The sequence below is a fragment of the Muntiacus reevesi genome, chromosome 4, assembly GCF_963930625.1.
Source record: "Muntiacus reevesi chromosome 4, mMunRee1.1, whole genome shotgun sequence".
NCBI lineage: Eukaryota > Metazoa > Chordata > Mammalia > Artiodactyla > Cervidae > Muntiacus > Muntiacus reevesi.
The window spans coordinates 67,032,038-67,050,098 of NC_089252.1; the positions used below are offsets into that span (position 1 = coordinate 67,032,038).

General features: G+C 42.9%; 1 protein-coding gene across 2 annotated transcripts in view; it reads left to right on the forward strand.

Moving 5' to 3' along the window:
* The first annotated feature begins 359 nt into the window (after nucleotides 1–359).
* CNOT10 (CCR4-NOT transcription complex subunit 10) overlaps nucleotides 360–18,061 on the forward strand; it is a 57,660-nt gene continuing 39,958 nt past the window's right edge. Inside the window, exons 1-4 of one of the 2 annotated variants that reach the window (XM_065935232.1) lie at nucleotides 360–627; nucleotides 15,787–15,881; nucleotides 16,271–16,432; nucleotides 17,768–17,918. In XM_065935232.1, coding sequence (XP_065791304.1) covers nucleotides 606–627; nucleotides 15,787–15,881; nucleotides 16,271–16,432; nucleotides 17,768–17,918 — 430 coding nt within the window. In that variant the 5' untranslated portion in view covers nucleotides 360–605. The remainder of the gene's footprint in view (nucleotides 628–15,786; nucleotides 15,882–16,270; nucleotides 16,433–17,767; nucleotides 17,919–18,061) is intronic. The other variant, XM_065935231.1, reaches the window with a different exon arrangement.

The window sequence follows — 18,061 nt, forward strand, 5'->3', positions numbered from 1 at the left end:
ACACGGACCCGCAACTGTGCCTGCTCACAAAGCTGTGAGAAATCATTACAGGTGTACAAGCCAGGTGCAAGGCTCAATGCTTAACACATAGATATGAGGTGTAGTTGTGGTTTCACGTGAAACAAGGGACGAGAATTCGCATACTTACCAATCGCTACCAGTATAAGCACAAGGGACCCTGTTCAGCCCAGCTGGTCCCGCACACGCGCAGAGGCGCGAGCGAGCGCACGCCGGCCGGCACGCTCACGCCGTGGGGGCGGGGCACCGAGGACGCTGGCGTGGGGCGGGGCCAGGCGCAGTTCCCACGCCGGCCTCGGCTCCCGGAAGTAATGTGTCAGGGGACTCCGCGGGGCGGAAGCCGCGCGCAAGTGGAGGCAGTGGCGCCGCAGGGGCAAGGGACGCTGCTGTTGCTGTTGCTAGACGACGCGAACTAGCCTTCGTCACTTCCTTCGCCCGCCGTCTGCCCACTCCCCAGGCCGGAACCCAGGGGCCCGGAGCCGGGGTGGGCGCGGGCTCGTCCTCCGACGTCCAGGACAGCAGCCAGCTGGGCAGCTGGAGTGAAGGCCACGCCACCTGCAGGGAAGAATCCGAGCCGAGGCGGGAAGATGGCTGCAGACAAGCCTGCAGGTGAGGCGCCCGCGCCCGCGCGCTGGAGCGGCGGGAGCGGGCAAACCCTGCGCTGCTGCCGCGGGGCCCCAGGTGGGGACTTCGGGGCTACTCCCTTTGGGGCGTGCATTTCTCTCCCTTAGACCCTCCCTCGGCCGCCGCTAATGTGTCTTTGGGCCCCAGGTTCTGTAGTTTCTTACCAAGTGCAACATGAAGCCGCTTCTGGTCGCCTTTGCCTTGCTCTTCGGAATATCTCTGGGTTAAAAATCATGAATCCAGATGGCCGTTTCACAGACTTTTCGACTTCCCTCTGGGGAAGGCAGAGCAAGGAAACTTCACCCCGAAGACGCAGCTGCCGTGATGCCCGTGGCTCAGGCTACGCCGCTTAACCTGGGTGGCTTCGGCCACACCAGCCTGCCTGTGGTCGGCGACGTCCTGTGTAATTAACTTTGTGAAAATCACTTATTGAAATAGACATAACATTATCGTGTCTCACTTCGGTCTGTGCTCTCTGAAAGTGAAAGCGAAGTCGCTCAGTCGTGTCCGACTCTTTGCGACCCCATGGACTAACGTAGCCAGGCTCCTCCGTCCATGGGATTCTCCAGGCAAGAATACTGGAGTGGGTTGCCGTTTCATTCTCCAGGGGATCTTCCCGACCCAGGGATCGAACCCGAGTCTCCCGCATTGCGGGCAGACGCTTTAACCTTTGAGCCACCAGGGAAGACCCTGTGCTTTCTAAGTCTCTTGGTGTTTAGAACCTTTTTCTCCCTAGTTCATCAAGATTAACTAATCTCGACGGGTTTGTTTATGGATTACTACTCCATTCCTAGAATCTTCTCCATTGAGGAATATAAAATTCTTTCCTGCCTACCTCTGGGACGATCTTGGTACCTGTTTCCTGTAAGAAAATACTGTTCTCTGTGGCATCCATCCACGTTTTGTTGGAAGGCGCTTAAATTATAGGTTTTAGGAGTGGTCAACACAGACTTTTTACAATAAAATGTATATATTTTTTAAGAAGGAAAAGAAAATGTGCTCCAGGATTTTTTAATTAGATCCTGATCTCAGTAATTGACAAACTGGATTTGAAATTAAAGTGAGCCAATCCTGGTACATGCATGTGTGCTCACGTCCTGACTCTTCAACCCCATGGACTGTAGCCCGTCAGGCTCCTCTGTCCGTGAAATTGTCCAGGCAAGAATAGTGGAGTGGGTTGCCATTTCCTACTTCAGGGGACCGTCCGGATCCTAATACAGGTACAGATAAGTAAAATCATTAGAGCATCTCTTCAGTAATCTAAGAAAAACAAGAGAAAAGATCTAGAAAGTGGGGCTAAGCCTTTAGAGCGTGCTAGAGAACTTTAGGTAGGCTGGTCAGGAAAAGCCTCTCACAAGCTGATATTTGAGCTGACACCCCAGTGAAATGGAGTGAGCCTAATGAAATGGGGAGGGTTGGGTTGAGAGAAAGTTCCACGCAGGGAATAAGCTTGGCCTGTCCATGTCTGGACCAAGGGGACCAGCGTGTTGTTGTTGATCAGTTGCTAAGTCACATCCTACTCTTTGTGATTCCATGGATGGTTGCCTGCCAGGCTCCTCTGTGCTTCACTCTCTCCCAGAGTTTGCTAAAATTTTTGTCCATTGACTCCATAATGCTGTCTAACCGTTTCATCCTCTGCCACCCCCTTCTCCTTTTGCCTTCAATCTTTCCCAGCATCAGAGTCTTTTCCAGTGGGTCCACTCTTCACATCAGGTGGCCAAAGTGTTGGAGTTTCAGCAACAGATCGCCAATGAATATTCAGGCTTGATTTCCTTTAGGATTGACTGGTTTGAATTCTTTGCAGTCCAGGGGGCTCTCAAGAGTCTTCTCCAGCACCACAGTTTGAAAGCATGAATTCTTAAGCTCCCAGCCTTCTTTATGGTCCAACTGTCACATCCCTACTGGAAAAACCATAGCTTTGACTATACATACTAGTCTATCACTGCTTCCACTTTTTCCCCTTCTATTTGCCGTGAAGTGATGGGACCAGATGCCATGATCTTAGTTTTTTGAATGTTGAATTTCAAGCCAGGTTTTTCACTCTCCTGTTTCACCCTCATCAGGAGGCTCTTTCGCTCCTCTTTGCTTTCTGCCATTAGAGTGGCATCATCCACATATCTGAGGTTGTTGATACTTCTTCCAACAGTCTTGATTCCAGCTTGTTATTTCATCCAGCCCAGCATTTCACACGATGAACTTTGCATAGAAGTTAAATAACCAAGGTGACAATATACAGCCTTTTTGTACTCCTTTCCTAATTTTGCTTGTCAGTTGTTCCACGTCCAGTTCTAACTGTTGCTTTTTGAGCCACATACAAGTTTCTCAGGAGACAGTAAAGGTGATCTGGTAATCCCATCTCTTTAAGAATTTTCCACAATTTGTCGTGATCCCCACAGTCAAGCACTTTATTGTAGTCAGTGAAGCAGAAGTTTTTCTGGAACTCCCTTGCTTCTTCCATGTTCCAAAGAACAATGACAATTCCATCTCTGGTTCCTCTGCCCCTTCGAAACCCAGCTTGTACATCTGGAAGTTCTCAGTTCAGGTACTGTTGAAGCCTAGCTTGAAGGATTTTGAGTATTACCTTACTAACATGAAATGAGTGCAATTGTACAGTAGTTTAAACATTCCTTGGCATTGCCTTTCTTTGGGATTGGAATGGAAACTGACCTTTTCCACTCCTGTGGCCACTGCTGAGTTTTCCAAATTTGCTGGCATATTGAGTACAGCACTTTCACAGCATCATCTTTCAGGATTTGAAATAGCTCAGCTGGAATTCCATCACCTCCACTAGCTTTGTTTGTAGTGATGCTTCCTTCCTAAGGCCCACTTGACTTCACATTCCAGTATGTCTGACTCTAGGTGAGTAACCACACCATTGTGGTTATCTTAGTCATTATGACATTTTTGTATAGTTCTTCTATGTATTCTTGCCACCTCTTCTTAATCTCTTCTGCTTCTGTTAGGTCCATACCATTTCTGTCCTTTATCATGCCAATGCTTGCATGAGATGTTCCCTTGATATCTCTAATTTTCTTGAAGAGATCTCTAGTCTTTCCCATTCTATTGTTTTCCTCTATTTCTTTGCATTGGTCACTTAAGAAGGCCTTCTTGTCCCTCCTTGCTATTCTCTGGAACTCTGCATTCAGTTGGGTATATCTTTCCCTTTGTCCCTTGCCTTTCATTTCTCTTCTTTCCTCAGCTGTTTAGAAAGCCTCCTCAGACAGCCACTTTGCATGTTCTCTTGACAGAACTCTGTTAGCAAAAGCCCTCCTTCATTTTTACTCTGTGGCCAAACTTGCCTGTTACTCTGGGTTTGTCTTGACTTCCTACTTTTGCATGCCAATCCCCTATGATGAAAAGGACATCTTTTTTTTTTTTTTTGGTGTTCATTCTAGAAGCTCCTCTGTCCTTGGAATTCTCTTGGCAAGAATACTGGAATAGGTAGCCATTCCCTTCTTCAGGGGATCTTCCTGACCCAGGGATCAGTCCCAGGTCTCCTGCATTGCAGGCAGATTCTTTACCATCTGAGCCACCTGGAAAGCCCATAGGTCTTCATAAAACTGGTCAGCTTCAGCTTCTTCAGCATCAATGGTTGGGGCATAGACTTGAGTTTCTATGATGTTGAATGGTTTGCCTTGGAAACGAACTGAGATTATTTAGTTGTTTTTGAGATTGCACCCAAGTAATGCATTTTGGACTCTTGTTGACCATGATGGCGTCTCAGTTTCTTCTGAGGGATTCTTTTCCACAGTGGTAGATGGTCATCTGAATTAAATTCGCCCATTCCCATCCATTTTAGTTCACTGATTCCCAGGATGTTGATGTTCACTCTTGCCATCTCCTGCTTGACCTCGTTCAATTTATCTTGATGGACCTAACATTCCAGGTTCCTATGCAGACTTTACAACCACACACATCCATAGCTGAGTGTTGTTCCCATGTTGGCTCAGCCACTTCATTCTTTCTGGAGCTATTGGTAATTGCCCTCTGCTCTTCCCCAGTAGCATATAGGACCCCTTCCCACCTGGGGGGCTCATCTTCGAGTGTCACATCTTTTTGCCTTTCATACAGGTGCTCATGTCCATGGGTTCTCCAGGCAAGAATACTGGAATGGATTGCCATTTTCTCCTCCAGTGGACCACATCTTGTCAGAACTCGTCACTGTAACTCATCGTCTTTGGTGGCCCTGCATGGCATGGCTCATAGCTTCATTGAGTTACAAAGCCCCTTCGCCACAGTAAGGCTGTGCTCCATGAAGGGGAAAGCTGACCAGCATATCCCTTCTCCATTTAGGACATTGTCTCTCCCCCAGGTTTACCATTCCTGCTTGTCCATATCAGTGCACTTGCCTGGAATGACCTTTTTAGCTCTGAAATCTATCTAGTTTTCAAGTCTTAACCTCCATTATTCTTCTACTTAATCATTCTTTGGTTCACCAGAATTGAGTGCAAAGCCCTGCCTTTGATGCTGAAGAAAAGGATGTGACACAGTCCCTGCTTTTGACGAACTCCTCTTCAGTCTGTTAGAGACAGCCCTGTAATAGTGACACTCCCATTTGGGAAGAGCTATATAATATGTGTCACAGAAAAATACAGTTTAGAATGATTTGGGACCTGTTGCTTTGATTGGTTTAAGCTTATAGCCCACCCTGTAGGAAGCTTCCTGCCTGGATAATCAGGTTGACTTTGTATTAAGTAAGTAAGGATAGATTTAAATAAAACAACACTGGAAGCCCAGAAACTGAAACCTGACAATGTTGTGGTATTCAGTTCAGTTCAGTCCAGTCGCTCAGTCGTGTCCAACTCCTTGCAACCCTATGAATCGCAGCACGCCAGGCCTCCCTGTCCAGCACCAACTCCTGGAGTTTACTCAAACTCATGTCTATCGAGTCGGTGATGCCATCCAGCCATCTCATCCTCTGTCATCCCCTTCTCCTGCCCCCAACCCCTCCTAAGCATCAGGGTCTTTTCAGATGAGTCAGCTCTTCACATGAGGTGGCCAAAGTATTGGAGTTTCAGCTTCAGCGTCAGTCCTTCCAATGAACATTCAGGACTGATCTCCTTTAGGATGGACTGGTTGGATCTCCTTCCAGTCCAAGGGACTCTCAAGAGTCTTCTCCAACACCACAGTTCAAAAGCATCAATTTTTCAGTGCTCAGCTTTCTTCACAGTCCAACTCTCACATCCATACATGACCACTGGATAAACCATAGCCTTGACTAGACGGACCTCTGTTGGCAAAGTAATGTCTCTGCTTTTTAATATGCTATCTAGGTTGGTCATAACTTTCCTTCCAAGGATTAAGTGTCTTTTAATTTCATGACTGCAATCACCATCTGCAGTGATTTTGGAGCCCGAAAAACTGAAGTCTGACACTGTTTTCACTGTTTCCCCATCTATTTGCCATCAAGTGATGCCATGATCTTAGTTTTCTGAATGTTGAGCTTTAAGCCAACTTTTTCACTCTCCTCTTTCACTTTCATCAAGAGGCTTTTTAGTTCCTGTTCACTTTCTGCCATAAGGGTGGTATCATCTGCATATCTGAGGTTATGGATATTTCTCCTAGCAATCTTGATTCCAGCTTGTGCTTCCTCAAGCCCAGCGTTTCTCATGATGTACTCTGCATATAAGTTAAATAAGCAAGGTGACAATATACAGCCTTGATGTGCTTCTTTTCCTGTTTGGAACCAGTCTGTTGTTCCATGTCCAGTTCTAACTGTTGCTTCCTGACCTGCACACAGGTCTCTCAGGAGGCAGGTCAGGTGGTCTGGATTCCCATCTCTCAGTAAATATTCACTGGTTTAGCCTACCCTGCCAGGCACTGCAAAGTCTCTGTCCTCATGGAGCTTGTAATATACATGAAAGGCAGATAAATATGTAAACAAAGTAAGAAATATTTAGGGTTTCAAGCTGTGATGAATTGTGACAAGGGACTTTCCTAAGGATTCAGTGGTTAAGAATGCACGCTTCCTCTACAGGGAGTGTGGGTTCCATCCCTGGACAGGGAACTGAGATCTCACATGATGCATGGTGTGGCCTCCCAAAAAAAAAAAATGTGAAGAGAAAGTAAGAGGATAGAGGATAACTGTGAGCAGGGATCCTACTTTGAGTGGATTGATGAGAGGAGGAAGGGCTCTGTTAGAGACGACGTTCAAACAAAGACCCTAAGATAAAGAGCCAGCCGGCCGAATGGGGGAAGAAGGATACAGGTGGGAGCAGTATCCACTGTGCAGACCCCTTGGACAGCAGGAAGACCCCCTGGAGCATAAGCACCATGAGGACAAGCACATTTGTCTCTTTAGTCATGTACTACCTCCAGCTCCTAGACCAATAGCTGGTGTATCAAAGCACTCAACATGTTCATAGCCTAGTAAGCGGAGGACGCCTGGCAAGAGGCCAAGTTAGAATTGTGGCAGAGGCCAGCTTCTTCCAGCCTTATACAGGCCATGGAAGAAGATGGAATTTCTTTCTAACTAAAGAGGAGCCTTAGAGATTTCAGCAGGGGCCTCCAGGATCTTCTAGTGGCAGCGTGTGAGATCTAGTTCCCTGACCGGAAAGAGAACCTGGGCACCCTGCCTTGAGAGTGCGAAGTCTCAGCCACTAGTCCTTGAGTTCATGTTTTAAGTGATCCAGGTAAGAAGTGATGAAGAGTTAGGAGCCTGGGGTGTGACATCAGACAGTCTGGGTTCATCCTGCTTGTGCCATTTATCTGTGTGACCTTGGGTAGATTTTAAGAAACCATTTTTTTAAGCCTCAGTTTTCCTGTGTGGCGAAAGAGAATGATGATATCTACCTCACAGTTTTGGAAAGAGGTTAAATGGTCTCAACATAAGCCCTGGTTTTAAAACATGCTGACCAGTATTACTTTAGGGTAGGGATTAATGGAGAAGAGAGGCAAGTGTGAGAATCGTTGAAGGAGTGAAATTGACAGGACTTGTGGATGATTGGGAATACTTCGTGAGAATGAAGCCTTGCTCTTGAAAAAGGTTCTACATTAAACCTGTTTCTTCATTTGTAAAATGGGGTCCTAATAGTCTCTTAATTTATTCCTAGTAGCTTCCTGATTTATTTACCTCACCTGGTTATAGCTTGTGGAAGATCAGCTGAGGTAAGGTGTGTGTTTGTTGAAAAAATTGTGGTATAGACAATCTTATTTGCAAAGTAGAAATAGACACACAGACATAGAGAACCAAAATATGGACACCAAGGGGAAAGGAGGAATGTGGGATGAACTGGGAGACTGGGATTGACATATATATTACTACTGATACTCTGTATAAGAAGATAACTAATGAGAATCTGCTGTCCAGCGCAGGGAACTCTGCTCTGCTCTGTGGTGACCTGCATGGGGAGGCAGCCGAGAAAAGGGGGGGGCGCATGTATACGTGTAACTGATCCACTTTGCTATACAGCAGAAACTAACAGCGTTGTAAAGCAGCTATACTCCAGTAAAGATTTTTAAGTGGTAAGAAGAACAAACAAAATGAGAGAACTTGAAGCCAAGGCTATTTTTATTTTATTTAAAACATAAGGAAAAAAATATGAAGTCCTCTATCACTTCTGCCCAATCTCACTCTCCAGGTAACTGAGTTTGTGTGTTCTTCCAGACTCTCCAAGCTCACATCAAACACACACACACACACACACACACACACACACACACACACACACACACACACACACACACACACACACACACACACACACACACACACACACACACACACACACACACACACACACACACACACACACACACACACACACACACACACACACACACACGTGTCCGACTCTGCAACCCCATGGACTGTAGCCCTCCAGGCTCCTCTGTCCATGGAATTCTCCAGGCAAGAATACTGGAGTGGGTTGTCACCCCTTCTCCAGGAGATCTTCCCCACCCAGGGATTGAACCCCAGTCTCCCACATTGCAGGCAAATTCTTTACCACTTGAGCCACCAGGGAAAACCATGTATATGTGTATATGTATGCAAAAGAAGAAATAAACTGTGCAGTGCCGTCTTGCCATTTGCTTTTTCCAAGGTCCAATAAGGAATCTGTGTTTTTTTAAACCTTTTTATTTTTTAATCAAAGTGTAGTTAATGGAGTCTGTACATAAATTGTTTTTAAGTGATCTACATATTTTAAGTGTTTTTAACGTTTAAGAATTTAGTGTTATAATTCCAACTTAAAATGTATAATTGAGTAAATGATTGACTCAGAGTTGTGATTATAAATTGAAGCCATTCTATATTATTGCATGCACATAATTAAAGAGTCACTGTTTTCATAAGCTTAATTTTTTAGATTTATAAGCTGTTTGAGTTCTTAGGAAATTTTGTATTTTTAAGTCAAAGGTTGTTCTAAAATGGGTTATATTAAATTATTTAAAGTAGTTAAAATTTTATGTTTGAAAGGGTAAGTGAAATCAAACATTCATCACAGCCCTTTAAAACGAAAACTCCAAATAGAGTAAGTTGTCTAAGTTGAATGTGAAAGTTTGAGGAAAAATCTCAGCTTTTTGAACTCATAAATTAGTAAGTATTAATGTGTGAAAACTAGAGTAAATCTATGCCCCCAGACTACTCTCAGGTATGAAAATAAAAATGCTTATCCGCGTTGGTAGTGTTCTGATTTGCTTGTCTTCCCCAGTATATGCTGATATTCCTGGTACTTGCTATTCATTCTGTCCTTTATGTCTTCTGAGTTCAGGTCTGTGGCCTTGCTGGTCACCGGGTACTCCTCTGAGCTGTGGACAAATCGGCCATCGCATTTTTGACTTGCTAAGACAGGTATACTGGTCCAGTGATAGAAAACCACATGTGAGGCTTGTGAACCTTAGCTGGATGGTGGCTGTGGTAAACCTGAATTATTTTTCTTTGAAATGGCATCCTTCTTATTTAAAATTTTCTTTCACAAAGGCATCAACACTGTTTTGCGAGTATAGCAGCAGATTTTCGTTAGGCCTTCATTTCTTTTGTTTTGCAGGAAAGTTTTCTTTCCTTGAACCTCATTGGAGCTCTGTTTGGAGAAGTGTAACTTGTACGGAAGATCCTCCTCCAATCAGATTTGAATCGTTAACATTCTGTACTGGAATCTGTCTGGGCTTTCAGTTAACTGACTTTTTTCAGTTTGGGGAAAGTGGTGTGTTTCTTTTCTACTTAGTTTAAGCCTGATTGTTTGGTTAGAAATGAAGCCTGTTGGCTTAAAGAGCGTCAAGGTTTGTGTGCCAAAGAGCTCTGTACGCCTCGATGGTCAGCCCTGTTCATTAGGCCAGAGTAGAAGGAAGGTCAAGTTTAGGGATGAACGGTCATATACTCTTTCAATTGGCAACGGAGACTATTTTTGGACAAATAAAGACACATTATGGAACTATGTGCAGACTCTCTCTGGTAAGAAGTCAGTAAGTTACCTCCAAAATGAATGCTTTAAAGACTGTTCCTTGGAGATAACTTGAAAAGTGCATAAAGATATGGAAAATAAAATTACTAATCCCATTGAAATAGGAATTTTTTCCCTTAAGTTTTATCTTGAAGTAAAAGAATGTAGGTAGAATAATGGCTGGTTAACATGTAAGAGGCTGTTTATGAGCTCAGTTCTCTAAAATGTCTGTTTCAGAGTCTCTTGTCAGCCTTAGAGTCTAGCTTATCAAAGTGCTTCTGTCCTTATTTAGAGGATTTTAGGAGACTTGCAGTTTCTAGGGGCTTCCCGCGTGACTCAGTCTCCTGCCTGTAGCGCAGGAGACCTGGGTTTGAGCCCTGGGCAGGAGAGATTCCTTAGAGGAGGAAAGAGCAACCCACTCGAGTGTTCTTGCCTGGAGAATCCCATGGACAGAGGAGCCTGGTGGGCTCGTGGGCTCCAGTCCATGGGGTCGCAGAGTCGGACACGACTGAAGTGACTACGCCACCACCAGCACAGTTTATAGAGGATAATCATAGCAGTGGCCACATGAACCAGTCTGCTTCTGGTGGAAAGTAGCGCTTAACTCGTCAGTGCCTTGGTGAATTGTCTTGTGTTTCCCTCTGCCCTGTATTTATAAATCACAATTTATAAATGACGTTTGGACCTAGAAGCCCTGTTAAAGAATGCCATCTAATGTAGAGAGGCTGTATTTTAGAAAAAGCTGTGTAGATAACTTGATGGCAAACTAAGAATTTGGGGTATTTGGTTTCAACTTAGTGTACTTCTGTATGAGGGGAGATACATCAGGGTTCCTTTAAAAATTTTTTAAGTATTAATATTTATGTTCATTGTTAATATGATGACTATGCCTAGAGTTGAGGTTCCATCTCGATCTAAACTCATGCTTTGCTTTTTGGGGATCCTAAAATCCTGTGTCCTTATTTTTACACATTTTAAAGAAATTGGTTGGAGAAGGAAATGGCAACCCACTCCAGTATTCTTGCCTGGAAAAGTTCATGGACAGAGGAACCTGGCGGGCTGCAGTCCATGGGGTTACATGACTGAGCATGTGTGCACAAGGGTGGAGGGAGATTGGTTGGTAGCAATAAAGCTGTAGAAATAAAACAAACCAAAAAAAAAAAAAGAAATTGGTCTTTACTGTAATTGTGCACTTGAAAGTTTTGCCAGGCAGGTGTATTGTGTAAGCAGTTAACAGAAACTCACTAGCTTTTTAAAGAAAAAGCTCTTTGACAGAGTCTTCTTAAACCAGTGAGCTCTCTTCATCAAACTATTAGTTTTTCCTTCCTGTTAGGACTCAGTTCTTATCTCTGTATGCAAAGTGAAAATGAAATACTAATTTATGTAACTAATTATCAGAAGTAACACTTCTTATAAACCCAAATACCAGAATATCTTTTTTTTTTTGGTAGCAGATCTAAGTCTTAGATGAGTTCACAAGTTGCATTTTGTTTTAAAGATTCTCAAGTATTCAGTTTAATAATAGGGGTTTCACAGTGATCTAAGGAGCTATTCACACTAAATCTAATTTCATTGTTTATTTGTATATTTAAAGTGCAGAAATAAGTATTTTGTTAAAGAAAAAAAGCCACAGTGGAGTCCTTAGTTGTTCTGTGATAGGGAAAGTGGGAAGGAAGCTAATATTTAGTTACATCTCTAAGCAGAGAGACAGGTGGCCAAGGGGAGATTAGACTGGAAATGTGACTAATTCTGAGACATGTGTTTTCATTGTACCGTGACAATGGGGAAACTGGGAGTCTTTACTGACTGCTGTTACGTGCCTGGCCAGGGCTTCCACACGCTCATCTCTCACACCAGCAAAGTAATGCTCAAAATTCTCCAAGCCAGGCTTCAACAGTATGTGAACCGAGAACCTCCTAATGTTCAAGCTGGATCTAGAAAAGTCAGAGGGACCAGAGATCAAATTGCCAACATCCACTGGATCCTCGAAAAAGCAAAAGAGTTCCAGAAAAACATCTGCTTCTGCTTCATTGACTACACCAAAGCCTTTGACTGTGTGGATCACAACAAACTGTGGAAAATTCTTAAAGAGAGGGGAATACCAGATCACCTTACCTGCCTCCTGAGATCTGTATACAGATCAAGAAGCAACAGTTAGAACTGGACGTGGAACAATGGATCAGTTCCAAATTGAGAAAGGAGTACATCAAAACTGTATATTGTCACCTTGCTTAATTTGACTTATATGCAGAGTACATCATGCAAAATGGCTGGATTGGATGAAACACAAGCTGGAATCAACATTGGAGGGAGAAATATCAATAACCTCAGATACGCAGATGACACCACCGTTATGGCAGAAAGCGAAGAAGAATTAAAGAACCTTTTGATGAAAGAGGAGAGTGAGAGAAAGCTGGCTTAAAACTCAGTATTCAGAAAACGAAGATCATGGCATCTGGTCCCATCACTTCATGGTAAATCGATGGGGAAGCAATGGAAACAGTGACAGACTTTATTTTCTTGGGTTCCAAAATCACTGCAGATGGTGACTGCAGCCATGAAATTCAAAGATGCTTGCTTCTTGGAAGAAAAGCCATGACCAACTTAGACAGCATATTACAAAGCAGATACATTACATTACTGACACAGGTCCGTATAGTCAAAGCTATGATTTTTCCAGTAGTAATGTATGGATGTGAGAGTTAGAGTATAAAGAAAGCAGAGCACTGAAGAATTGATGCTTTTGAACTGTGGTGTTAGAGAAGACTCTTGAGAGTCCCTTGGACAGCAAAGAGAATCAACCAGTCCATCCTAAAGGAAATCAGTCCTGAATATTCATTGGAAAGACTGATGCTGAGACTGAAGCTCCAATACTTTGGCCACCTGATGTGAAGAACTGACTCAGTGGAAAAGACCCTGATGCTGGGAAAGATTGAAGGCAGAAGGAGAAGGGGAATATAGAGGATGAGATGGTTGGATGGCATCACTGACTTGATGGACATGAGTTGGAGCAAGCTCCAGGAGTTGGTAATGGACAGGGAGGCCTGGTGTGCTACAGTCCATGGGGTCGCAAAGAGTCTGACACGACTGAGTGACTGAACTGAACTGAGGGCTTCCTAAAATCAGCTCTTTTGACACTGGGTTCTTTGACATGCTCCTGGAAAACAGTTTTCTAGGCTGTTATCAAAATATACCAGGACTTCCCGTGTAGTCCAGGGTTAAGACTCCACAGTTCTGCTGCAGGGGGCACAGGTTTGATCCATGGTCAGGGAAATAAGACCCCACATGCTGAATGGTGCAGCCCCACCAAAAAAGTACCTATAGTTTAATGAATTCTCACACATCTAGAAGCAACCCCTCCCCCCCCCCCCGCCCCAACCCTGCCACACAGTCTCCATCTGATAGATCTTGCAGTCACTAGACCCTTATCTTACTTCTAAACCTTACATTAGTTTTAGATACTTATTTATCTAATATTTGTTTTTATTTGTTTATTTGGCTACACTGGGCCTTAGTTGCAACATGAGAACTCTTGGTTGTAGCTTGTGGAATCTGGTTCCTCCTCCGGGCCAGAAACCCAGCCTCCTGGATTGGGAGTGTGAAGCCTTAGCCACTGGAACACCAGGAAAGTCCCTAGGCAGGCATTTAAAAATAAAACTTAAAAAAAAAAGTGATCAGTGATCATTATAAAAATTTAGACAGTTGTTGTCAAATGCAAGTTTGTGTGCCTGAGGCACAGTGAAGCCAAGCAAACCAAAGTGTCAGAGTTTGGAGCACAAAAAGGTTTATTGCAGGGCCAAGCAAGGAGAATGCGTAGCTTGTGCTAAAAAAACTCAAATTCCCCCAACAGTTTGCAGCAAAAAGTTTTTGTAGGCAAAACCTGGGTTGAGAGCTGCAGGGTTTATGGCTTTCCTCTGATAGGCTGGTGGTGAGGTAACCAAGAATCTCGTGCCTAGCCTGGTTACCATCCTCCATTTGGGTAAGGGCCTGAGTTCCTGCAGAAGAACTCAGAGATACCTATATTCATTGAGCAGGAACCAGGACCCTGCCCTGCTGTTTCTTGACTGCTCCATCTTTCCTGTTTACTGTTTGAATCTGCCCTTTGAACCTTAAGGAAGATCTAGGAGTCTGAAGCTTTTTCCTACAAGCAAGAAATGGGACAAGATGGCGGGGGTAGGGGGGAGGGGGGCAGAATGAACAGGAGGGGTCAGAAAGTTTTGTATCCAGAAAAGCACCGTAGACAGAGCCCTCCTGGGTCTCACAGTTAAGAGCAATAGGAAGGAAAGGAAAATCTGTCTTCTGTCCCGTTCCCTGAAGGTAACCACTAAAAACTGGATGTTTATCCTTCCAAATTTTACTCTATATATATTCAGAAATAAGTATCTGTGTATATATTTTTATAAAACGTGGAGCTCTGTTGTATAAAACTGTTTGCAGTCTGCAGCTTTTATTTAAGAAGATGTTGAGGATGTTTCTCCATGTCAACACGTTGTAGGGACTCAGCTTCTAACAGTTGTTTAGTGTGACATTGTATTTCTATACCACCGTTTACTTAGCAGCTTTCTTAACTGAAGGGTGTTTATTTCTAGACATTCACTATTATAAACAGTGCTGCATTGAGCATCTTTGTGTTTTTGTAGAGTGAATACCTGGAAGTGGGGTTGTTTGGTCAAGACATTGTACATAGACAGGTATTGGTGATTACTTCCCAGGAGGTCTGACCAGTTTACACTCAGACTCAACAGGTGTTGTCCTTGAGTAGTTTAAAACTTGCACTAGCTGAGATTTTTGCATTTTTTTGGGATTTTTTTTTTAATAAAAAACTAATTTTTAAAACAGTAAATTATAGGGCAGAAATAATTAATATATATGGAAACTTCTGTTAAGGAAGCTTTTTAAATGTATTCATCCTGGCTTTTCGATTTCTAAGCCTCTGAAAGCCTTCATTGCCTGGTAATTACCTATGAATTCTTATCAGTGTCATTTTCTCATTGTTAAATGTTACTACATTCTAGCTGGATTATAAACTTCTTGAAGGCGTCTCCCTTGTATTTATAATCTCTTTGTGTCTCTAGCGCCTGGCATAAGTTTTTAAATATGTGAGATTTGGGGTGTATTGCTGTGGTGGGAGGCAGATCTGATTCTTTTTTTAAGACAAGAGTTATTTGTTTTTCTTTCTTTCTGGCTGTGCTGGGTCCTTATTGTTGCACTTAGGCTTTGTCTAGTGGCAGCCTGTGGGCTCTGGAGCACCGGCTCAGTAATTGTGGTACACGGGCTTAGTTGCCCCGTGGCATGTGGATTCTTCCTGGGCCAGAGATCGAACCCGTGTGTCCCCTGCATTGGTAGGCAGGGAAGTCCCAGATCTGATATTTTTTAAGAGAGCACTTTATTCTCAGCCTGAATGTCCTGTAATCCTTATATAAGGATTTCCACAGCAAAGGGAGACATTTCTTAAGTTTTTGAAAGACTGCTTCATTCCTCACTTATAACGTTAGTTAGCAAACTTCCCTGGTGGTTCAGTGGTTAAGAATCTGCACTTCCAATGCAGGGGGCAGGGTTTAATTCCTGGTCTGGGAACTAAGATCACACATGCCGCATGGCCAAAAAATAAAAATAAATACAAAAATACCAATTATTCATTATAGTTGAGAAAGGTCTGACTTTGGCAACTTCAGTAGAAAGAAGACAATTAAGAGGAAGACTCGGGACACATTGCCTGGACAGCTGTTACTTCTAAAGAACTATCAAACTTGTATATTTGCAGATCAGGGAGCAGAGAAACATGAAGGCACAGGCCCGTCCTCTGGGATCACTGATCAGGAGAAGGAGCTGTCCACCAATGCTTTCCAAGCTTTCACAGTAAGAAATGGTTTCTCTTAATCTGTTCCATTTTTAGAATCTGTCAAGCATGAATATTTTCACCGTGAATTTAGGATCTTTGTTCTGTACTAACTTAAGAGTTAGCTTCAGAGAGTAGGTTTAGGTTTAAATTTCTTTAATTTTAAATTTCTTTAAGTATCGTGAAAGGAATGGGAATAATTTGAGCCATTACCAAGTTTTTGTGTTTCCAAAATCATATCACAATTTTTTAATTGATGTGACTATTACTTCATCTAGTGATTTTAGTATATTTAGGGAAATTATATCTTTGTAAAAGCTTTTAAATAAAGATGAATGAAATATATTTGGAAATGAATGTAAAGTTCTTAAAGTTGGTATGTGATTTTGTTTGTGTATTTTTGTTTTAGGCTGGAAATTACGATGTCTGTCTACAGCATCTTGCCTGCCTACAAGATATAAACAAAGATGATTATAAAATAATTTTGAATACAGCGGTAGCTGAGTTTTTTAAAAGTAACCAGACAACAACAGATAGTTTGAGACAAACACTTAACCAGCTGAAGAATCAGGTAATACATACATGAATTTCATTATAAAATATTGTGGTGCTCTCTAAATTATGAAATAAAATTAGTTAAGTAAAATTAATGTGACTTTTTATTTGATATTAACAGCACAATTTCTAATATATTTGCAGCATTTGTATTAGTTTTATTGGTATACAATTCATTTTCTAGGAAATGAAGGTATGGTATGTGATTTTACTTTCTGTTGGGTTTCAAACTTGAACAGAATAAGCAAATATACAAAATCTGACTGAGCTTTGGAGCTTTGGGAAAGAATTAAAATGGAAATATGTGAAAAATATTTCTCAGCATTTCTTATCATTCTTCTTTGAAGCTGGTGACTGTAAGCTAGTTAACAAAAGGCTAATTGTATTCTATAGGATCTGCTCTGTGATTACCTACAAGAATGTAGGTAAGACATGTTGCTGAGTTATAATCTTACTTACAACTGAAAGATCTGATTATTAATAATAATGTCAAATTGTTTAGCATTTTGGGTCAGGAAATAATTAATTGTTCAAATAGAAGCTGTAATTTATATATGGTTTGGGACTTGCCCTGGTCATTGGTCTGGTCACGATAGCATCACATGGTTAGACCTTTGATACTGAAGAGGGCTGGTGGCAGACCTTCAGTGCTCACCGCACAGTGAGACCTTATGTAACTAAGAACTTCTGTCGGACAGCTCACTTATTCCTCCCAGTAGCCCGATGAAGTAGCTAGTGCATTTTTTTTCTCCTTTTGTAGACTTGAACGCTAAGGTCCAGATGACTTGTATATTGTCCAAAGACACAAAGCTTTACGTAATAAGAGCCACGTGAACCCAGTTCTGTTTGGCTTTTGGGCCCCCGCGCTAAATTCATGAGTACCAGCATGCTGTAGTGTGTGTGCGGGCCCACCCAGTCATGTCCCACTCTTTGAGACCCCACGGACTGTAGCCTGAGACCCCACCAGGCTCCTCTGTCCATGGGATTTTTCCAGGGAAGAATACAGGAACAGGTTGCCATTTCCCCCTCGAGGGGATCTTCCTGACCCAAGGATCAGCCAGGGATCCAGCTACTAGAACTCGCGCCCCTAGAGCCCGTGCTCCACGGTGAGAAGCGCCCGCTCTGTGACTGGGCAGTAAGCCCCGCTCTCTGCGACTGGAGAAGGTCTGTGCGCAGCGGTGAAGACCCAGCACAGCCAGAAATTTACAACAAAACCTATAGGTCCTGTTGACAGTGAGGGAGATTTTAGATTAAAAATGTTGGCCTGTGTCCTGCTTATTCATCAGCTTCTTGTACCTTTACTCTTTATTTTCTTACTGTTAGAATATAATCTCCTTTGATTGTTTCATAGGTACACTCGGCTGTTGAAGAAATGGATGGGTTGGATGATGTTGAAAACAGCATGTTGTATTACAATCAAGCAGTCATCCTATATCATCTGCGGCAGTATACAGAGGCCATATCCGTTGGGGAAAAACTTTATCAGTTCATAGAACCTTTCGGTATGTCATCTGTCAAGAAATTTGCCTATCTCCTCATACTTGCAAAGGTCTGTGATACTTGTGTCTAGATAACCTAAATCAGAATCCTTTATGAGTGTTTAAAGAAAGAAAAAGCAGTGTCAGATTATCTTAATGGCTAGAAA